General features: G+C 46.7%; 1 protein-coding gene and 1 long non-coding RNA gene across 6 annotated transcripts in view; one reads left to right on the forward strand and one right to left on the reverse strand.

Annotated features, from left to right (window-relative positions):
* Positions 1-15,879, forward strand: part of MED13L (mediator complex subunit 13L) — a 333,660-nt gene extending 317,781 nt beyond the window's left edge. The window contains exons 23-31 of one of the 2 annotated variants that reach the window (XM_032128437.1): positions 2,182-2,370; positions 3,786-4,009; positions 4,420-4,562; positions 5,747-5,905; positions 7,121-7,297; positions 9,383-9,537; positions 11,425-11,586; positions 11,883-11,995; positions 13,031-15,879. In XM_032128437.1, coding sequence (XP_031984328.1) covers positions 2,182-2,370; positions 3,786-4,009; positions 4,420-4,562; positions 5,747-5,905; positions 7,121-7,297; positions 9,383-9,537; positions 11,425-11,586; positions 11,883-11,995; positions 13,031-13,163 — 1,455 coding nt within the window. In that variant the 3' untranslated portion in view covers positions 13,164-15,879. The remainder of the gene's footprint in view (positions 1-2,181; positions 2,371-3,785; positions 4,010-4,419; positions 4,563-5,746; positions 5,906-7,120; positions 7,298-9,382; positions 9,538-11,424; positions 11,587-11,882; positions 11,996-13,030) is intronic. The other variant, XM_032128438.1, reaches the window with a different exon arrangement.
* Positions 15,440-23,163, reverse strand: part of LOC116453244 — a 52,850-nt gene continuing 45,126 nt past the window's right edge. For 3 of the 4 annotated variants that reach the window (XR_004243721.1, XR_004243722.1, XR_004243719.1), the window contains one exon: positions 15,440-21,384. This is a non-coding gene — a long non-coding RNA (uncharacterized LOC116453244). The remainder of the gene's footprint in view (positions 21,385-23,163) is intronic. The other variant, XR_004243720.1, reaches the window with a different exon arrangement.

The raw sequence follows: 23,163 nt of genomic DNA on the forward strand, positions 1-23,163 counted from the left end.
GTGGGGAGTATGGGTGGCCAGAGGGCACAGGGAGGAACAGTGCAGGAAGGATTTCTGTGCACCTTGTCCATGTGTGCTCACCTTGGTTTAAAGGTATTTCAAATTATTAAAAAAAAAAAAAATTGGAAGTTCTTGTGGTGTCTCAAATTGGGCACGGAAAATGTTTGTTGTTTTTGATAGTTTTGACCTCATTGGCCCCTGAAAGGATGGGGGAAACTGTCACCAAAATATTTCAGGCTTGGGGATGAACTGAAAATCAGATCCACAACATCATATCATGGTAGGCTGCAGGCAGCTGATTGATGCGGACCTGGAGGCTCTAAAACCAAAGCAGCCACTGATCCCACGGTGTCTGAAACACACGAACCGTGTAACCTCTGCACTGCCATTGCAGCTCAGCCTGTAGCACACTCACCCTTTCTCTCTGTGCTGTTTGCTTCCACATCCTCTGTTTGTTCCTCAAAATACATTTTGCCAATTGAAGTTGATGCCTTAGGTTTTAACTTCTGTTTTTTTCAAATCCTGCACTGCCTGGTGTGTCACTCTGGAGTTTCCTGTAGCTTGTTCACTGCTGCTCTCTCGTGCTTGGTAGACGTAACAAAGCCTCTCCAGGCCTGCTCTCCAAGGACACCCAGACCGTCCTAGGCCCAAAAACTATAAACCAAAAGCCTCTAAAGGGGGGCAAGCTGAGGGGAATTACATCATTAAACTGAAGCTTTAATTGGAGAATTAACCCTGATATGCAAATGAACCAAACCTATAAAAGTGTGAAGAACTCGTGACCTGTCATCCATCTTGGGGTCCATCTTGGCAGTAGCCTCTGGCCCCCCAGGGGTACCTTTGAAGGCTCTTTGAATAAATACCTGCCTTTATTCCCTTACTCCTGTCTAGTCTCTGTTTCCAGGAGGCCTCTTAAGGCATCAGTTCTTCTTAAGGCATCAAAGTCAAACAGCAATTTTCTCCAAGTTGAGGGAAATGTGATCCATTCCCAGCACTGTATTCTCACAGCTGTACACAGCACACACAACATGCAGTTACTTCAAAATAAATCAAACCCAAATGTTTGCAGCTTTATTACCATCCCTGTACAGAGGGGAAAGCCCAGCTTCTAAAATCCTTGGGTAAAGCTGGCTTTTAAAAACACACAGGCATGTTTAGTAAGCAGAATGTGCTGCCAAAGTTCTGATGGTTCAAGCAAGAGCCATAAAGTAGTAAAAGTTTTGTGACACTTAAGTTTTATTACTACTGAAAATATTTGTCAAAAGAATCTGTTTGGGTCTTGTAGTGTAGGCTACAATATAAATGTTTTGTATTGACAGTTTCTGCTCCAAAGACCTCACTGTAAAAGGAAAGACACCTCCACAGCCACATGTGGGACTTGTGCAATAAAACCAGTAGATAAAAACAGTGAGGTTACAGGGATTTCATTCTAATTTTAAAATGGATTTGATCTGAAAACCAGGTTTTTGTCATGCTATGTTTCCTTCTGAAGGAGTGTTGTGCCATTTCTCCTTCCTGCTCTTGTGGTGCAGTTGGGTCTTAACCCCCAAACTCATCTCACAGGCAAATCTCCCTGTAGCTCTGGTTCTTGCTGGTTGAACCTGTGAATTCTTGTGGGCTGCTTCCCCTGACTTTTTGAAACAAATAAAACTGAGCAGCAGCTGAGGCTGCTGAGCTTCCAGTGGGTACTGAACTGAAAAGGGGAAACAACCACACACGTCATTGCAACAGAACCTTAACTGTGCCCTCTACACCCCTCGCTAAGGATGCTACCACAGTGCCAATTCCCACAAGGACAGCAAACAATTCCCAACCCTGACCGTGAGCCACGGAGCCAAACCTGCCTGAACACAACATTCAGGGATGGTGTGGTTCAGGCACCTGCAAGCAAAGATGTTGGTCAGAAAAACAGTTCTAAAAAATGCAGGGTGTTTGAATACAGGTGTTTGGGTTTTATGGATTAAAATTCACTCTCATTGTGATGGAAGCAGTTTTGTCCCTGGGAATGCAGTCCCTGGCTGCTGCAGCCACTCCTGCCAAGGGAGCTCTAATGCAAATCGTGGAGCATCCCAGAGTGTGCTGGGTGTTCAGTGCCTAATGAGTGTGTGGGTCTGGTGGGATATTAATGAGAGCTCCTGGAAGCCTCTCAGCCCTGTTCTATTGTGTGTCTGAATTCCACAGATTGTGCCTTGCCAGTACATGCTGCAGACAATGAAGGATGAACAGGTTTTCTACATTCAGCACTTGAAGTCTCTGGCGTTCTCCGTGTACTGCCAGTGCAGGAGGCCCCTGCCCACACAGATCCACATCAAGTCCCTCACAGGCTTTGGGCCAGCTGCCAGCATTGAGATGACCCTCAAAAATCCTGAGGTTGGTATTGGTGGCAAGAAAATCAAAGTCTGTTAATAAACTCTAGCCATTTTCCTCAAATATCAAAGAGAAAGAGTAGAGAAAATACTTGTTGGGGGATTTTTTTCAAGGTGTAGAAGACGATGAAATAAAGGGAAAAGGCAAGCTAATACAGAATAGAAAATAGTAAGAAAAACATCAACTTAACTTGCTTTCAAAACATTTTAAGCTTCTGGTTTTGAGTCATGAAGGTTAAAGATCAGTGTGAAAGAAGAGAAAATGAACATCGTTACTTGGGATTCTGAGTCATTTTGTGGTTTCAGTCTATAGTGCTCCAACCAGAGTTTAAATCCAACCTTTATTTCTATTCACATATATATGCATATATGTGAAATAAGTTCCTCTGCCCAATTGCAGATGTTATATTAATTCCCTGAGGTAATGGAGAAATCCCCCTCTTCAACGGGCTTATCTTTTATCTGTTTTAAACTGTAAATATTAAAGCCCTGATGCTGGAATTTCAGGGATTTCAAAGGAAGAATAATCCGTCCTACTTTCTATTAATGTTTTGCATTCTTTGGAAGATAACAATGAGTATTTTATTTAGATCTAATGGACCAATGAAACATTTAAACACTTACCTTGGCATAAAGAGCTGCTTGGGAGGGTTTAAAAACCTACTTGCAAAATCCACCATAACGCAAACCTATTGGCATTTCCCTCTTGCATTTAATTAATTTCTGTTTATTGCATTTTACACACGTTTGCTCTCAGTCTGCACTGCAGACTCCCAAACTTTGCTGAAGAATTAAGGAAATACCCTGACCATTTTTTAGTTATGGTACATGTCTGGTGAAGCCCCTCCTGTTTGTTCTCCAGAGAGGAGTTCCAAGGCAAAGATGGGTTTGGGGTGCCCATGTGGGAAGCAGCTTTGCAGAAGCTGATCCAGAGGTCCTGTTGGACACGATGGATGCTCCCAAAGAGCAGCAGTTGGGCTGCCTTGGGAAGGTGCCAGCAGCACAGCCAGGGAGGTGCTTGTCCTCCTCCCTTCTGGTCTCCTCAGAACAAGAAACTCAGATGCACTGGAGCAAATCCAGCCAAGGACCTGAAGATGGTAAAGGGACAGGGGGATCTGACAGCTGAGGGGGTTTTAACTCCTACCTATGTCAGAGACTGGTCCAAATGCTGCTTTCATGCCCTGGGTTACCTGTACATAAAAAGAAATCCTTAGATAAGGTTTGAAGTGCATCAGCTGTAACTGGCAGCAGTGAATTGTCTATAACCCCCTTTTCCCAGTCTCCCTCCTGACTAGGAATGCTTTGAATTTACTCACTGTTTCAAGCTCCCCTATCTCTGTAGTCACTGCCAGTGTGTGTGTTCCTTGGGTTCAGTAGTTTCTGATCTATCTGCTGATGATTGTGCTGACTCTGTTGCAGAGGCCCAGCCCAATCCAGCTGTACTCACCTCCTTTCATCCTGGCCCCCATCAAAGACAAGCAGACAGAGCTGGGAGAGACGTTTGGAGAGGCCAGTCAGAAATACAACGTGCTCTTTGTTGGGTACTGCCTGTCCCACGACCAGCGCTGGCTCCTGGCGTCCTGCACCGACCTGCACGGGGAGCTGCTGGAGACCTGCATTGTCAACATCGACCTGCCCACCAGGTACTCACTGCCCTGGGCTTCTCCCATGGATCTGTGTCACCAGCTCCTTGCACATCCCTCCCCTTCCCTGCTCAGGAGATCATGCTGGTGTTACAGTAAGAACATTTCAGTTGGCACTTCTAGAATTTCGTATCTGCTCAGGGAAAAGTGACGGAGTTACATTTGTGTTACAACTGTTTTGCTTACAAATCCTACCTTGAGGAACACCTGGTGTGTTGCTCAGCAGTTTGATGGCACTGCAGTATTGAAAGCAGACACACAGATTTTCTTGTTAGTAGTAGTAAAAGGTAAGTTAGGGACTGTCCAGAACTCCTGTAGAGGGTAAGCAGTGGCATTATTAGGGAGAACAGAAATCTGAATATTGTCCTTGATTCTCCTCTCACTCTTGTTTTTAATTCTTTCCCCTGCAGGTCAAGGAGGAGCAAGCTGTCTGCCCGGAAGATCGGGCTGCAGAAGCTCTGGGAATGGTGCATCGGCATTGTCCAGATGACATCCCTGCCCTGGAGAGTTGTCATCGGGCGCCTGGGCCGCCTGGGCCACGGGGAGCTGAAAGGTGTGCAGTTGTCAGGGCTGCCACTCCCGGGTGTGGAGTGAGGACAGGGACCCAGAGGGCAAGGCAGGATGGCTCAGAACTGATCACAAACCTTCCAGACTAAAAACCTGAGTGTGATAATCACAGAACCACAGAATTGTTTAGGTTGGAAAAGCCCTCTGAGCTCATCAAGTCCAACTGTACCCGCGCACTGCCGAGGCCACCACTGATCCATGTCCCCAAGTGCCACATCCACACAGCTTTTGAACCCTTCCAGGGATGGGGACTCAGCCATTCCTCACAGTTTTGCATCACCTGCAGACTTGCTGAGGGTGCACTCTGCAAGTGACATTAGATGGGGTGAATTTGGCTTAACCTTCCCAAGTTCTGTCTTTGCTTCCTAGAACCATGACCTTACAAAAGGTAAACAAGATGTGCCAAATTCTGTCACACAGGATAGGCTGTTGTTTATTTTGACAGAGTTTAGTGAGGGCAAACATGGATGGGGAGCAGATATCCAGGCTTCCCAGGCAGGTCTCCTTAGGAGTTTATAATCTACACCAGAGCTGCTGAAGCCCTTTCTCTCCCTTTGTCCCCGTCATTGTCTTGACACTGATGCCCACTTGACCGAGTGGATCTGAGTGTAAGGTACCTGACAGAGAAATAACCAGGATCATCCAAACTGGAATTTCCTGGGCCATGATAGCATGGATTACAGGAGACCTGGCTGCAGGCCTACCCTGGCACTGAATTCATGTACTGGTTTCTGTAAACCCTTTCCTTGTTTGTGCCCTGGGTCTGATGTTACTCCCTCGTGTTGTGCAGGATTTGCAGTGCCCTTCCAAGGGCACTCAGGGGCCTTGTCACGTGTTAGAAAAAGTTCTGGGCAAAGTTACCTCACACGGGGACAGAGACAGGATTCAGTTGTGATTCCTCAGCTTAAACATCACTAAATAAACAAAAAGGTCTTGGAAAAAAATGAACAAAGGAAAGCCAACAGACTGTCATGGAATAAAACATTGCCCAGGAGCTCCTCGAGCACCCAGTTTGCAGGGCCAGACCCCTCATGTGCACAGGAGTCAGTCCTGGAGAGTTTGGGATTAGGAAAATGCCAAGTGTTGGGAATGTTTTGCTGTTTCCAGGTGAGTGCTGGCTCTGCCAGCTCTGCATCGGCTCTGTCCTCCCACGGTGCTTTTCCCTTGCAGACTGGAGTATCCTGCTCGGGGAGTGCTCCCTGCAGACAATCAGCAAACAGCTCAAGGAGGTTTGCCGCATGTGCGGCATCTCCGCAGCAGATTCCCCCTCCATCCTCAGTGCCTGCCTCGTTGCCATGGAGCCACAGGGATCCTTTGTGGTGATGCCAGGTATGTTTTAGCCAACTATGGCAATGCCAGTGGAACTCTTCTTCTATCACATTTCACACTTAGGCACAATAATTTTGGGATTTCTGTGAAGACCTTGACTAGCATGGCTGCGTGTGGCAAAAAATAGGTTGAGCCAGCAGAATTCCCTGAAATACCATGGGGAGAGCAGGCTCGTGAGGGAAGGTGACTGTGGGCCACTGCCAAAGTGCTGATGTGTTCCTTGGGGAGGCCGTGGGCTCCGGCAGCCCAGTTCCCATGGGTTGGAAGTGGTGTCACAGACACCCTCGTGCACAGAGGAGGCTGCAGTGGGAATGAGTAGGAGCCTGTGGAAATGGGAATAAGAGTAAGCCCTCTTGCCTTCTCACATGCTGAAGTTATTTAGAGAGTTCACTTACAAGCAGCAGTCCCTGGGCTTAAGTTGAAATAAAATTAACTGTTGAGTCCCTTGCTGTCTTACCTAAGCAAGTACTTTTTAACGTATGTGTTGACACATCCTTAACATATCCTTACAAACCACACTGGGGTTTTTTAAGTTTAGAAAGAAAAGACTAATACATGGAGCAGAATTAATTGAGCTTGAAAATTACTTACCATGTTGAATATTTTCAAAGCAGAGATTTTGTAATGTGAGAAAACAGATGGCAAATTAGGCTTTTTTCATATCACAGTAAAACACAAAGAAAGACCCAAATCCTTCAACAGAATCTTTTTTTCCTTTAGATCCTGACATGTAATTAGGTCAACAGCTAGCAAAAATTAGGTTAAAATTGAAGGTGCGGGTTAAATACTGCAGAAGAAGGTGTCTTTGCATTGACTGTTGGCACCCTCCAAGTTAATTGTTGGTGGATAATTGAGAATAGAGGAGGAGGAGGAGAAGCTTTATTGTTCTGTGGCTTTATTTTTATGTTTGTGTTCATATCGACCAAAGTGGGGTTTATTTCATAATTCTACAGAGATTTGTGTGAAAAATCAATTTAACTCCCTCATTTAACAAGTAAATACTTGATTAAGGGGCAGGAGAATGACAGGAGAGGTGGGGCTGGTCTTGATCTTATTGTCAAGCTCTTGCAGCAATTTAATCTTTGGAAGATAAGGCCCTTCAGCCGTGTCTGTGAGTTTGCAGAGCAGGTGGGGTGGGCAGAGGTGTGCCTGGACACAGAGCACGTGTTTGGGAGGTGATGCAGTGACCGCCTGTGCCCTTGTCTCCGTCCCCAGACGCGGTGACCATGGGCTCGGTGTTCGGGCGCAGCACGGCGCTGAACCTGCAGTCGTCCCAGCTCAACACCCCCCAGGACGCCTCCTGCACACACATCCTGGTGTTCCCCACCTCTGCCACCATCCAGGTGGCACCTGCAAATTACCCCAACGAGGATGGCTTCAGCCCCACCAACGGTGAGTGAGAGGGAAATCCCTCAGCGCCTTTCCAGGGCATCAGCAGAGCTGAGCTGGGTGGGAATAAACCCCTGAGGGGGCCAGGGTTCTGCATGGACCCCACAGCACCCCAGCAAGGGAACCACGCAGGGCTTCAGCTCCAGGGGCATACAGGCTCTGTGCTTTCCCCGAGCGTTTTCAGAGTCACACCAGTTTGTTCCCAAAGGGACGTGGAGCAGCCAATGGAGCGAGTGGCACAGGCCAGAACGTGCTCTGTGCTGTTGTGACTTGGTCGGGCCAGCCTGCGTGTTCCAGTCGTGCTTCACATCGTGCCCTGTTGTGTGCAGAGCTGACAGGAAGGAGGCACTTGCAGAATAGGGGAAATATCCCAACCCGAGACTTCCTGATGCCCCCAGAGTGCTTTTACACTGAACCTGCAGCTTGAGTCAGCAAGACTCTGGTTCATGCTTTATATCAAATAAGCGTTTTCCTGCTTTGTCCCAACTCCTTTAAATGAGTGCAGAGCAATTTAAACCAAGAGTGACTACAAACACGTACAGTGGCTGTGTTAATGAGGAGGGCGGTTGGGCTAGAGAGGAAGGCAGGCCACTGCTTTGAAGGCTTTGATCTGTCCCTCCTGGAATGTCCCAGGGCCTCTGAAGGGAAGTTGCCCCTCTCAATCCCTGTCCCAGGAGGCCCCGGGATCCCTCCCGAGCACGACAAACATTAACCTGCATTAACCTGCCCGTTGGTGCTGCAGATGTTAATTAGAGTCAGGTACAAGAATGGCCTTTTCCAAAATGGTGTTAAATTTAATTTTCTTAGCTCTGCTCTACTTAATGATTAAGCTGCTTCCTCTGCCATTAGGCAGCTCATTTCTGCTCTGGGGGCCAAGCAGAGCATGACATTAGCTGTGGTTTGTTTACTGAGGCTGTAGGACACAAGTTAATAAACTTCAGTTAAATCACTGCTCCGGCAGTCCAGAGGTTCTCTTTGGGAGATGAAGGAAAACAAGCACCTGCCTGTTTCAATACTGGGCCTTCAGGTGAAATTAGTTCAGGACACACATCCTTTTCCATGTTACACAGAGTAAATTCCTCTTTTTCAAGAGAAATTGTTATTTATTACATGTAAGGATGTATGATTTCTATTTAGGGCTTTGTGTTTTAGTATAAATTTGGTTGCAATTCTAATTAATGCAGTTCAGACAGCTCCCACTATCCCTGTCTGCCCACTAAAATGTACTTGAAATGTCATTATACGCTTGGATTTCTTCGCCTGCTGAGAAATCTGGGTAAGAAAAACCCCTCTAAACCGTATTGTGATGTTGTAATTTTTGGCTCTGTGTTGATGGTGCCTTATCCTTCCCTCCCATAACTTACTCAGGGTATTGTAACCTGTGTGCAGATGATGAGTAGTGGAATCCACAAGACAAACACATCTTCCCAGTATCTTTAGCCCTCCCCGCATATTAACATAAACCAAATTAATACAGCCAATTATGCTAACGAGCTGTGTGGAACTCCTGAGGTGAAAGTGGGATGTGAAAGCTCCATTGTTGGGGATCCTGGTGCAGTGTTTGAAAGGATCCCGAGTCCCTGGCTGTGAGAGGGGCCTTGCTGCTCTCACAGATTCTGGGGGCAGTTTCCTTGGAGTGCCAGGGCTGTTCCCAGAGTTTGGAGCTGGTGTGCAGCTCTGGGAGCCTGAGGAGCAGCTCCTGTGGCAGCAGCACATGGAGCTGGGTGTGATAATTCCAAGTGTTTTGTCAGGGGTCTCTGTGACCAACAGCACAGAGGTGTCAGTTGTTCTGTTTCAAAGTTCAGTCTGGATTTTATGGAGCTGCTACAACGGGAATTCTGTTCACTCTGTGGCCGCTGCTAAAATTCATTATCCCAAGAGTTGCCTGCCAACTCTCCCTTTCAAGTCAAAGGTTCTAAGGGGGATTAAATGGTAAAGTGTTTATCTCTGCTTTTATCTATCTTAGGAGTATGTAAAAGAGAAAAGGGAATGATAATAAATTAAAGAGAATGGTAATAAATTACAAAAATTTCTTGGAGAAAAGAGTAGAGCACGTTGGAAATGATTTTCCTTTCTTTTCCTTTTCAGATGACATGTTTGACCTCCCATTCCCAGATGACATGGACAATGACATTAGAATTTTGATAACAGGGAATCTTCACTCTTCACCAAATTCCTCCCCAGTTCCTTCCCCTGGATCACCATCTGGCACTGGAGTGGGATCTCACTACCATCACAGTAGGGTAAGGCTGGAGCACCATAGGGCACACACTGCTTAAAATAAAATACAAAGAAAGACCCAAATCCTCCAACAAAATCTTTTTTTTCCTGTAGATTCTTACATATAATTAGGTCAAAACCAAGCAAAACTTAGGTTAAAACTGAAGGTTAAATACTGCTGGAGAAGGTGTCTCTGCACTGTTTGCACCCTCCAAGTTAATTGTTGGTAGATAATTGAGGGGGAGAGAGGAGGAGAGAGCAGCTTTATCACAGCTGATGACCCTGCGTAGATTTAATCTGTACTCATCCATTCTTTCCTGGAAAATCCTACGGAATGTCCCTGGCACAAAGTGACAAGTCTTTGAGAGAAAGGAAGCTGTGACAGCCCTGTTCCTGTGGATTTCAGGGGAGGCAAGAGGGAGAGAATTCTCCCAGTGATGAAACCCTGCCCATGGAAACTCTGCAGGTGCTGGATGGTTATGCAAATGTTGTTTTTTCTTAGGAATATTTAGCCCAGAGCACACAGCATTTGGGAGTTATTTTTGTTTGAAGTGGCTTTTATAAAGCCAGTTCCAACATCAGTGATTACTTAAAATGCAAATTAGTTTTGGTAATTCAAGTTATTTTTTTGAATTGGCATAGCTTGGATCAGGTTTGATGGAACTCTTCCACTCCTACATTTAATCATGTAAGACTGAGCTGTTCTCTTAAAATGGTTTCCATCACAATTAGGTAGAAGCTTTATGCTTCATAATTTCCTGTGAAGTTTTGTTCTAAAAGTAGTAAGTTTAAAGCAGTAGCATATTACTTCTTTACTAAATGATATGGTATTTTATGAGAGAAACAGGGTAACTTTTATACCATTTTTGACACGTCACTGAGATGTCTCAAGACCAGAATTCTCACTCCTGAACATGACTGACTAAATGGTGCTACTTTCACCCCTGGAAGGAGAAAGTCCTGCCTGTGTTTTTCTTGCAACCTCTGCCAAAATGCCTCAGTGGCAGCTTTAATAAAGTCAGTGAGGGAGAAATGCCTCCTGCCTCAGCCACAGACATGCTAATCCTGCATTTTGCTCAGTCCACAACCACCTTGTGTGGATTGTGCAACTCTCCCATCAAAGGCTTGATAACAGCACGTTGCTGTCCCAGTTACTCCAAACTGGTGTGTGGGCAAAGGAAAACTTCTAAATTCTGCTGCCAAGCCCTGCAGCCATAAATCACAGCTCCTCGCTCTCTCCCCAGTTCACTCAGCAATCCCTGTTCTGTCCCACTTCTTTGCAGAGCTTGCTCTCACTGGATCTGCATCCATTGGGAGCAGCCCTGGGAGGTTCATGGCCTTAGCCTGGAGCCCAGGCCAAGCCCCTTCCAGCTGAACCCGAGTAATTCCGATTAACCATTAAGCCAGGCCTGGTAATTGCAGTGTAATGTTTGGCTTTAGCAGAGCAGCAGTGTGTGATCATCCCCCCGTGGGCCCGGGGTCAGGGCAATAATTGATGGCTGGGCACCGGCCCCGTGTGCCCGGCTCCCAGTGCTTTCTGCTCCAGGCTTGTTCCCTGCCTTGGATTCCTGTCCAGACCCACTGGAAGGGATTGGCAGGGAGGGAGTTGTAATTGAGCTGCTTTCTGTGCAGTGGAATCTTTTCCCTTTTTTTTTAACCTATTGACATTTATGGATGAAGTGAACTGCTCTCCCAGCTGTTTGGGAATCTACAGTGCTTCTGAAACATAAGCCTGGAGAACCCCACTACAGGGGAAAAAGGCAGGGCCTGGATAACTTTGACTAAGATTCCTGACTGGCTAAAGGGGAGGGCTCATTTGTCACAGGACAGTAATTAGCAAACAAAGTCACCATTCCAGGAGTGGGCTGTATTGACACAAACCCTCAGAGCTGCCTTCTCCCTCTCTGCAGAGCCAAGGCGAACGTCTCCTGTCCAGGGAAGCCCCTGAAGAGCTGAAGCAGCAGCCGCTGGCTCTGGGATACTTCGTGTCGACTGCCAAAGCGGAGAACCTCCCGCAGTGGTTCTGGTCCTCCTGTCCTCAGGCCCAGAACCAGTGTCCCCTCTTCCTGAAGGTCTGTCATGCTCCGCATGGGACACTCGCTATCCATCGCTATTTCCATGCCTGTAAGAGCTGCAGGTGGGGTCTGTGGTGTCAGCGGCCCTGAGACCTCCCACTCCAGAACTGCGAGCTCCAGTCGGTTTATTAAAAAATGTAACCATTAATTTGGAAATACACATGGTCATGGTGGGTTCAACACAGAATTGCCAACTTCCCACGTGAGGTGATTCAGCATGGATCTGTTTCTTGGGAATCTTTAGCAGTACCTGCTGTATGAGGAGTTAATTTTTGCTCTTTCCCTCTGCACAGGCCTCTCTCCATCACCACATCTCTGTAGCGCAGACAGACGAGCTTCTACCTGCCAGAAATTCTCAGCGAGTTCCGCACCCCCTCGACTCTAAAACTACATCAGATGTCTTGAGGTAACACCTTTGAGGTTTTCATTTCTGCCCTAAACGTTTTGGGACTGAGTTCAGAGGTTTCAGAGGAACCTTTCTCACCTGTCACAATTATTTACCTGTTTCATCAGCAGTTTCTAGCCCTGCTGTGCCCTACGTGTGTCTCAGGGCATCTCCTCCTCCAGCTGCCAGAGCAGGGCTGTGAGGGGGAATTCTGTGGTTTCCCACTGCTGTGCACAATGATGCCGAGGAAACTCAGAACAGCTCAGCCTTGCCAGGGGGACGCACCTTGGTTTGCCCCCTCCAGACTGCTCTGTTCCCCTGGGATCTAATTTGGGCTGTGCCACTCGTTATCTTTACTCACCAAACCAAATGGATTTGGAGGACAGAAAAGCATTCCCTGATACCACTGTGCTAGGATTGGGATATCAAGGAGCCACTGTTCCTGAATGCATGCAGGGTGTGCGTTGTGTTGCTCAGGATGACGTGAGGCCTGTTTGCCTCCATCCCACCTGTGGGACTGAACCCAGGTGTGTGTGATGAGAACACACAGTGTGGGGCACCCCACTGAACAAACAAACATCAGCAGGGAACAGCAATGTCTAATCTAAGGAAATGGGGGTGTATTGTTCTAGATCTCAGTCTGTGTCCTCTTGGAGGACTGAGCTCTCACAGTGTCCCAGGTATTGAGTAAAAGGAGGATGCAGTGGACAGGGAAAGGATGACACGCAACAGACACAAGTTACAAGATGAGAAATTGCAGTTAGATACAGGACCGCAGGAACAGGGTGAGCAAACACTGGCACAAAGTGGAGGTGGAGGTGTTGAATCCCCAAGGCTGTGACGGCAGTGGCATCGGAACCACTGAGAGTCCAGAATCTGTGTGCTGGGGAGGGCCTTCATGCAAATAGCTCAGACATAGCAAACGTAAACCCTCCTGCTTTTAGTGAGGTTCCTACTTTGGCAGCACACTGGCAGCCCTGTCAGGGTGTGCCTCCAGGAGATGCCTTTAACAAAGCCCCCCAAGGCAGGCTGTGATGTCTTTCCCTTGCTGTGCAGGTTTGTGCTGGAGCAGTACAACGCCCTGTCCTGGCTCACGTGTAACCCAGCCACGCAGGACCGCAGCTCCTGCCTGCCCGTGCACTTCGTGGTGCTCACCCAGCTCTACAACGCCATCATGAACATCCTGTAGGACACACACAAGCACTTGTTCTTCTGGCTGCTTCTCCCCTCCGCCCAGGAACGTGCCACGACCTGCGAAGAGCTCAGTTTGCTTCTCTTCAGACCAGTCCTGTGCTGTGCTTCTGTTCCTCCAAAAGCACATGTGAATTCTGCAGAGTTCAAAACTAAACTACCCATTAACATCTCTGGCAGCTTCAATCCAAAATCTGGGAACATCCAAGAACAGTGAACACAGAGTAACCTCAAGCCAGTGTTAGTTTGGTGGCTCAGTAACTACTGGTCAGTGTGATTATTTTTTTTAATATTTTATTTTTTTAAGGAAGACTACAGGATCTTTTTGCATTAGGAACTGATAAAGACCTGCGAGCAGTGTCAGCCCTGCGAGTAAAAACCACCTTGTAGTGACCAGTTCAGGTGTTTCGTTGTTTGATCGTCGTAAGCTGGGACTTTGCAGGAGGAAAAAACCACAAACACAAAACCACAGTCATAGTCTCGTATAAATATTGGAGTTTTCTGTCTAGCTGGAGTTCCTGTCAGAGTGGATTGGGATGAATGCATGCATTTGTTACCTGTCCATGTAGATATGAATGGTCTGGAGATACTTTATTTATTTTTAGGTTTGGGGAGGGGAGGGATTAAATTATAAAGGACTGGGAACAGTACAAATACCTTAAAAATCCAGCTCCGTTCCACTGTAGGGTTATTTATCTACAGACCTCTCACTCTTCTGACCTGGAAATCAAAAGTGAAGCTCCTAACAATCAAAGGCTGGGAAGGGAAGCGTGTTCTGGTAAGGATATCTTGTATTTTAAGGAATTCTCCCCTGCGTTTAGCCTGGTTCAAGCAAGGAATGGCCAATGTTTAATGAAGGATAACACTACCTAAGGCAGAAGAGTGAGAGGGAGATAGGGAGGAAAAATACTTTAAAGCCCAATGTCAGGGCAAGTGGAAAGTGGTAAATTAATCTATTGTAGAGCTATGATTGAAATATATTTCCAGTAAATTTAGTGACGCTAGAAAAGTATTTACTGAAAGCCAAGTCGCCCTTTAATTCTGGGCAGACTCGTCCATGTACATATCCAAAAATATGGTTTTTGTTTACACTAAATCAGTCACAAATCTGGTGTATTTTTTCTGACTATAGGAATATTATTTCAAAGAAATAATTTTTAAAAATTATATCATTAAATTAGTACTTGAAGTTACACCACTGTGGTGGCAAAGTTACTTTGTTTAGTGAAATGATCGCCATTGGGAAGGTTAATGGCTAATTGAAGTATTTTTATGACTCCTTCATTCCAGGCTCCAAGGGGTTCCTATTCCAGCCCCATTCCCTCATTTCTGGGGGTGCACTGGGCAGCAGGAGGGGGCCGGGGTCGGGCACTTGGATCAGGCTGGGTGACCCCTCCCCTGGCTGTGGAGAAAAACTACCAAGTTTAGAGTTCTTCCAAAAGACTTTCATGTTCTGGTTAAAAAAAATGAAATTCTATGATTTTAAAAAGTATTTTTCTTGAGATAATGTAACATTTAAAACAAATTATATAAAATAATAAAAGAAAAAAAAAAAGAATTGCTTGTGTAATGAAAAGGTGAAGGCAGGGGAGGAACCTGTAAATGGATTATTTCCTTCCTTGCTCCACCCCTCCGTGTGGGTGTCCTCTTTGCAATGTATAGGTTAAAAAAAATCTGATATCAAACCATTTGTATCTAATGTGTACAGTGTAAAATTGACTTTAAAAATATTGCAGTACTATTTTTTCTTAATCAGAAAAGAAAATTCTCAAGGCCTTTTGAAGAGCATAAAAAGATGAAGATTGTAAACTTGTATAAAAAAATTTAACTTGAGGAGGAAAAAAATGTAAAGTAGACATTTGTAATCTTTTACCATTTGGGGCTTATTTGTTCCCAGGATTCATCTGAACTTTGGATTATTATTTTGCTTATTGTTTTTAAACGGGCCGTTTTTATCCAGGGGCGTTTCTTCCCCACAAACCTGGTTCTAAGCAAAAATTAGAAATTAAAAAAAGGGCAGCAAGGAGTAGTTTTCATCTGGTGTCTTTTATTTAATTTTTTTAAGTTAAGAGAAGCTGGTGACATATTTATACGTTTTTGTGCAAAATAAATGAATGGCAATAGATTTTAAAGAAAAATCTTATGTACTTCAGTGTGAAAAGTTCTGTATAATATTTCCCTTAAATATGCATTATTTTACTTGTGAGTTTTTTACTGAATTAATCTGAAATGTACAAGCCCTGGCTTTCCTACAGAGTGAAGAAAGTTATTTTATTTTTTTTTTATTTCTAACTTCGGAAAATCATGCCTAAATCCAGAATTATTATTACAGTTGTTTGAGCTAAAGGGAGCAGGAGGGTGGGGAATGTCCAGCATGCTTGTATGTATATTTCAGAACCTTTTTTAAATGTAAAAGCTGTACATTTCTGGGGAGTTCTGAATTTCTTTTTGTTTTCTTTTTTTTTTCTCTGAGCATTTTGCAGTGAGCTTCTTTTATATATAGCCGACAATTTGAAAGAAAACAAAAAAAATGTGAAGTTCATTTTAAATCTACAGTATATCGCTGGTACAATACACTAAAAAAAGACTTTGATAAAAAGAAACAATAATAATAAAAGACCTCCATTTTAAATGTCATTCATATATACCTTGTGGATGAGAGCTATATACTTTTACACACTTTTTTAGATGAATAAATTATTGAATTACTGAAACTGTTAGTGGAGTTTTATTCTTGTATTGAACTCTTGAGTTTTTGGCATTCCCAGGGAAGGAACTGCAAGGTGCAGATCCAGGGATGTGAAAGGAGCTGAAAATAAACGTTTCAACATGGCTGTTGTGAGGGGAAGTTGGGTGTCGCTGCTGCCACGGATGGAAAATCCTGCCAGAGGGGTGGGTAGGAGCAGCCTGGGATCATCCAGTGCCACGGGAGCAGTGGCTGCTTTCCAAGGGCAGCTCCAAATGCAGCGGCTCCAGCAGTGGTGGATGAAGTTCTCCAGCTGCAGCAGGTGAGTGTCCAAGAGGAGCTGGCAGGGGCAGGTCAGGCTGCACAGGGCCAGGGCCGCGCAGGACAGCCCTGGGTGAGGGAGCAGAGCCGCGGCCTCAGGCTTCCCAGAGGAGCTGCAAACCCCACGGCTGCAGGAGCGGGACTCTCATGATCCTTGGGCGTCCCTCCCAGCTCAGGATACCCTGGGATTCTGTGCTAATTGTGAATTCTGTGCTAATTGTAGGTGCTGTGGGCAGGGCTGGGTTGGACTGTTGGACCGCAGGTCTCTTCAGAGCGAGACCCTCTGGGTTTAGCAGAGTCATTCCCAAATACAGACCTGCCAAAATGACACTAAATGGACAGCTGTGCCATGCCAGGAGGTGGGGGTTGGAGCCAGCTGTGCCATGCCAGGATGTGTGTGTGGGTTGGAGCCAGCTGTGTCACCCTGGGATGTGGGGGTTGGAGCCAGCTGTGTCATCCTGGGATGTGGGGGTTGGAGCCAGCTGTGGCCAACCCAGTGTGTGAGGGTTGTTGGAGCCAGCTGTGCCATGCTGGGATGTGTGAGGGTTGTTGGAGCCAGCTGTGCCATGCTGGGATGTGGGGGTTGGTTGGAGCCAGCTGTGCCATGCTGGGATGCAGGGACAGCTCCTGTTACAGCAGTGCTAGCTGGCAAAAGGAGATGGGGGAGTTTCTGCAGACCCCAAATGTTTCACAGCTGATGTTTGTGGCTTAGTCCCTTACAAAGAATCCTAAAAGAACTCCTTTTCCATGACAGCTGGAGCCCATATGAGCATCCAGTGACTGGGTGGAGGAACTGCCACTCCTTTCCATGGCTCTTTAATGGCCATTTGGGATTTCCTCAGCAGTTGTTAATTCTGGTCCACTTTGAATTTTGGTGCATCTTACTTCTGAATTTAGATAGTTCCAAAAATAGTCTTGAAGATTTTACCTTTTTTCAAAACTTTCAAGCTTGTATCTTTTAGTTCCCTGTACTGTAGTTCACTGTAAATAATGGTACTAAATGACACTGCTCGATCACCCTGTCTGCGTTTGTACTGAACAGTTACACTTTGGTCTTTCCCTGTGAGAGCTGGAAGTACCTGGAATTACTGCAGAGCAGTATTTGTTGCATGGAGATTACTTTGTGGCTAATTCATTGGCTTCACAGACAAAACCTCCCAATTAAATATTCCATTCCATGAGGACCATAAGGAAGAACTGAATGAAAACATTGAAATCTCAGTTGATTTGTAACAGTAATTGAATATCTACAACAAATATGTACAGCACTGCGGTGATGGACTCAGCTCTTTTAACTCCAATAAAGAAAATGCTTTTAAAGATTAGGCTGATATTAAACTACTTTTCCTTTCCCAACTGCCATCTCTGTTTTTGAATGTCATGGCCACCTGAAAGCTGTTTCAGCAGATGCAGAAAGCATCACAAATTGTGAAGTAAACATGAGGTTTATGGGCAGTCTCTCACTATTTACAGTGGAAATGGAAACAGCCCTGGATCCCCAAACAGGAAGTCTCTGGTCTTTGAAAACAAAGCAGAATTTATAAAATTATGCAGCTTCCACTTCCCTATTTTGACACTGAGCTTAACCCTTGAACAAACGTTTCTGTGGGCAGCCTCTGGTTTGTGCTTCACTGGCTGCTTCCCTACCAGGTGTCAAAGGAGCAATCCCACAGCGCATCCCACGGGATACAGAAACCTCAGGGCTGTCTGAAACCTGAAATACTCTGCAGAGACCACGAAGAAGATGGCCCCAGTTTTGTGCGAGGCCAGCTGGGAATTCAGGCTGCCCTGAGCTGTCAGTGCTGGGGTCTTACGGGAGCTCTGCTCCGGGCAGGGCAGGCTCCAGGCTGAGCCATTCTGTACGAGCAGCTCCTGCTCTGCTGCCACACCAGGCCCTGCCGCCACTGCAGCCATGGATGGGCGTATCCAGTACAGCTGACACAAGCCAAAACCAGACAGCACGTGCTCCTTTAGCTGATAAACGCCAGCTTTTCTCTCTAAGGGCTACTTCCTGAAACCTTTCAGAATCATAGTGAGAAACCAGCTTAGCACAAGGGCCCCCTTGCAGCAAACCAGCAGGACATGGCACTGCTGAGGACTCTTTTCTATAGGAACATCTGCTGGAATTCACTGGCTCCCTCTGGTTGCTCCACAGGGTCTGGTCCAATTCGACTGCCACTCTCACCTGGCTCTGAGGACACTACAGCAGCTTCTGCTGTCGGCACCCTCTCCACCCCCAAAGCTCTTTTTTCAGTTCTTAGCCAACCCCTGGTACCCAGCCACCTCCTCTACCTTCACATTCCAGGAATGTGGATTCTCTCCCACCACACACACACCTTTTGCTGCTGGACAGATGTTTCATTTCAGCAGTACCTGCTCCTGCAGGACCTTTGTCATCTACCCAGCAACATCAGCTGCTCCCCAAGCACTGATGCTCACTCCAGCTGGCCCCTTTTAAAAGACACAGCCAGGCCAGCAAGGAACTGCTGCAGCCCACGTGGCAACCAGGGCAGGCCTAGGGCCTTCACAAGTGGAATTTATTTTCCTTACACAGTAAATTAGACATGCATTTAAAAAACTCCTACCTGACACTCTCTTTGTTTTTATTTAAATATTTTGCCATTGGGAAAATGTCAGGCTGGTATAAATCTAGGAACAAACTACATCCTCAAATGCATTGCTGCTACTGCAAGTGTTTGGAGAACTTTGTGCTTTGATATCCAGAACTCCCATTAAAAAAGGATTACACACACACAGAGCACTGCAGAAAAAGCTCAGTGGTTCCTGCAATTCTGTAGAACACAATCCCACGGATGCAAAAAACCCAAAAATGAAAACAAAACAACAACCAACCAACCAAAAAACAATAACCAGAAAAAACATTTTTACCTTTCCAGTTGGGTGAATACTTTAAGAAGTCTTTTAAAGCCAACCTTTTTTTAGTTGTCTGTGATTTCCTGCAGCCAGTGACAGCTGTAACATGTCACATTAATCACATCTGAACCTTTCTCTGTGTGGGGTTGTCCACATGAATAACTGAAGTTACATCCTTGGTCCTCCAGCAGGGGTCAGGTTTTGATGGCAAATGAAACTCCAGCTTCTGCCTAGACTAGGCTTTAAAAAACCAAATTAAACTGCACAGTTACAGAGCTGGATCATTAAAGGTCAACCACGCGAGCAGGTGTGGGTTCATTGGTCAAAGTGCTCCACCCCACTTGTAATCAGCCTCGGTGGTAATTTCATTAGTGCCTGGGGAAAAGCCAGGCCAGGAGAGGCAGGTGATGGGGCAGGGTGCGCATGGCAGGGCAGGGGGCTCTTAATCCCAGCAGGGTAATGGCCCATGGAAGTGCTAAAAGAACGGTGCTGTGAGCAGCTCTCCGGGCTCCTGGCTTCAGCAACATTTCAGTTACAAGCAACTGCCCTTGGCTTTCTTTCCCCTGTTACTCTGGAGCTGGGCGAGGGTTCTGCTGCAATGGCACAAGCTGCTGCACTGCCCAAGCATCCAGGGACGGCCAGGGGACAGCAAAGGGACCTGCACGGGCCCAAGCCTGGTCGCAGGGTGACTTTAGCCATAAAGAACAGGGAGCCCAAGGGGAAAACAACTCGCACCACCCAGGGTCCTGTGGCTTCTGTGGCAATAGAGGGACAGAGGACGCCCCTCCTTTGCTGTGGAGATTCCCCTCATCATCGCATCTTTGCCCTTCTCTCTGTACTTTTTGTTGCTGACTTGTTTTTTGATGTTGGGCCTTTTCACTAGTGAAATGTTGCTTTTATTTAAAAGAAATATCCCACACAAGTGACATCCCTTTCCACAATACATAATCTTCCCTCCCTGAACAATTTCAGTCAGAAGCCAAGAGGATGCAGACTCATTTTCCCAGAATCTCTCTGCTTTTCTAAAGCTGTTTAGGTGACTTGGATGAGTCCCCTGCCCATCCAGGAAGCACACTTTGCTGTGGTCTACAGATTCCTGATCAGGCAGGGGGACTTGGGGTAACCTCTGTTCCATGTGCAACACTGAGGCTCCTCCACCCCTGTTCCCTGTTTCTTTGGACACTTGCTGGTGGCAGCCCAGGGTGCCTGTGCATGTGAGGGGCACTGGCACCAAGTGTTAATGCATAACCCCAGTGTGCCTGAGGCCAGCACTCACGGAATGGAACTGCTGTTTCAGGTTTCGGTGCAACTACTGCCCACCCCTTCAGCCTCCTGAGCAATGGCTTTGCAGTTATTTACAGTGCAGTTAATCCGAAGAACCCCTCCAGATTTAATAAGCACGTACAGAAGGCATGCTAAAGGGACTGAGGGGAGAGGAAAGATCAAAACTCTAAAGCTGCCCAAACTGATGTGGGATTTTGGGCAAACTGTTGGCTTTGCTACTCCCTGTCTGTAACAATCCATGCCACTGGCTCACTGGCTGGAGCTCTGGTTCATTTTAAGGCTCTCAAACAGCAGAAGGCAGAGCATTAGTTTGCAAACTTTAGTCAAGATGATATAAAATTATTCAGGACAATGAAAACTAAAATCTTCTGCAAAGACTTACAAAAAGATCCCAGAATGTTGTGGAACTGGCCAGTAAAGTACCAGAAGGAATTCATAGTAAGACACACACAAAAAAATTTAAAATTATGCCAAACACATAGATGTGGCCTCTAAACCAGGATACAGCTCAGGATCATTCACTTCAGGAAAGAAGAAGTGGGATGTCTGAGCCAAAAATGACCCCAGCAGGAGTGTGGTAATGCCACTCAGGCAGCCCAAGCCCAGCCCAATGGCCCAGCTCTGTTCTGCTTGTGGCATGTCCCCACCCCAGGGATCAGGCAGGACTTGAGGGCAGGGAGAGCAGCCCCTGAGCCCCTTCCCAGGACTGCCCCGAGCTCTGTGTGTGTCCCAGGGCACTGAAGGCCCCATGGGGAGCTGGAGGCAGGGCTGCAGCCACAGCTCCATAGGGATGTGCCTGATCCTTCCCTCAGCTCCCCCTGCCCTGGGCCACCTCGCAGCTCCAGGTGGCAAATCCCCTCCAGATCCCACAGGACCAAGTCACCACTTGCACACCACCTGGTACCTTCCGAAAAATGGCTTCATCCCAGGCCCCAGTTCCAGCCAGACGCTTGGGAAATGCTGAAATCCACTGGTGCTTCAGTCGGTTGGTAACAGGCAGGGGCTGCACCTTCACTTCCCTCTTCCAGGTGCTCTGATGGCTCCTCTGGCCGCACTACAGGTAAACGAGCCGGGTCTACATCAGGCTTTTATTAAAGAACTCCTCTTCTAATTCCCAACCCAGCATGTCTGAGGAGCTTGGCTGAAATTTTAGCATCGTTAACACCCCATCAATGCTGTGTGAAACATGCCTGTAGGCCAACGCTGGGGAAGTATCCATCTGGAATCCATCCCTGGCATGGATCAAAGTCACATGAGAGCCTGCCCCTGGACATTCTGGTGACTCTGCTGTGGGGAGAGGAGGCTGCAGGAGTCCTAAGCACTTGAGACATCTGCTCAGGTCTAGCTGTCAGTAGCCCAAACTCTGTCCATGAATTATGCTCATCTCTGACCAGAAGGAGCCAGGTGAATCCTCACTGCTCTGCAAGACGACACAAAGCTGAAGCTTCCAGCAAGGAGCAAGTCCCAGCTGAAGGGGAAAAGTCTGAACTCCTGCAGTTAATCTGAGGAGGAAGAAGATCAGACATTCAGCAGCTGGCTGAACTAAGGAGCAAATCAGTGTGGAGATGGGACAGGGAAAGAAGATATTCCTACACAAAAGGTCTGCTTTGTTCCCCTCGTACTTTGTGCCAAGGCAGCAGAGAAGGAACTGTAAAATCTGGAACAACTTTTTTCAGAGCCTGATAAAAAAGGCAATCCAGAAATGTATCACATCCCTAAAACACTTCTGCAGTGCACCCAGGGCCTACACAAAAGTGACCAGGCACACTGATCTGGGGACAAAGCCACTGTACCCTGTTTTCTTTGTTGGCCTGGACCAACAGACCTGGCTCTGAACTGCTGCAGAGATGTGTGATTTCCACTGACCAGAACAGCACAGAGGAAGGGAGTTTCATTTAGGACAGTGCCTGATAGGTTCCCACACAGCAAGCTGGCTGAAGGCTAAATTATCTGCTTCAGAGCAGTGAAGGATTGATATGCTTGAACTCTGTAAGGTTGGAATTACTCAAACACCTCCTCTGACTTCAAGACTTTGGAAATAAATCAGAAGGGGGCTGATTAATGCCAAGCTCACACCCTGCTCCCCCTAAAGGCTCAAGAATTCAGGCATGGCACCTTTGATCCAAGAGAAGAGCTTGCAGTTGTATCTGTCATGCCTGTCTCTCAACAAATGGACTCCTTTTCCCAGAGATTTTAACTCTGGCAGCACTTGGCCCTCAGCACATATCAGCTGATGTATAGTGCCTGTCTGGACACATTTGGACCCGTCCTGATTCTCTGTCCCTTTCTTCTCTACCCTGCTTTCCAAATAGCCATCCGTGACTGTTTACTTTGGCAACGCCTGCAAAAAAAATAGTCTCAATGAAAAGGCAAAATCCATTAGGAAAAGCCAGCTGAGTGCTAAAAAGCCCCTAATCAGTGGAAAGTTTAAAGAGCACCGCTCGGAGAGAGGCTGTGGTGCCTTTCCAACACCTCCCCAGCAATGTGTGAGGCTATGACATGTCAGAGTGAAGCCCCAAACACAGGCACACTGCCAGGGGAGCTGTTTCCTCAGGGCTGAGCCTGTGTCCGGCTGGGTGCTGGTGAGGGAGCTGCTGATGGAGGAGCAGCGGCATCACAGCAAATAACTGCAACCAAACTGGTAAAAGTTCACCCAGCTGGTTCCAGCTCTGGCTGTTCTCAGCCAAAGGAGAGAGAGGGTTGATCTCAGCTCAGCATTACAACTGGACCAAAGCAGGAACTTGGGGTTTAAGGGCCGGTGCAGGTCCAAGTAAGGGGATCTCAGCGACACCAGCTAGGGCAAAAAAGCAGCGCTAGAAAAGGATCTGTTGCT

Source organism: Corvus moneduloides, chromosome 18 (genome assembly GCF_009650955.1).
Source record: "Corvus moneduloides isolate bCorMon1 chromosome 18, bCorMon1.pri, whole genome shotgun sequence".
NCBI lineage: Eukaryota > Metazoa > Chordata > Aves > Passeriformes > Corvidae > Corvus > Corvus moneduloides.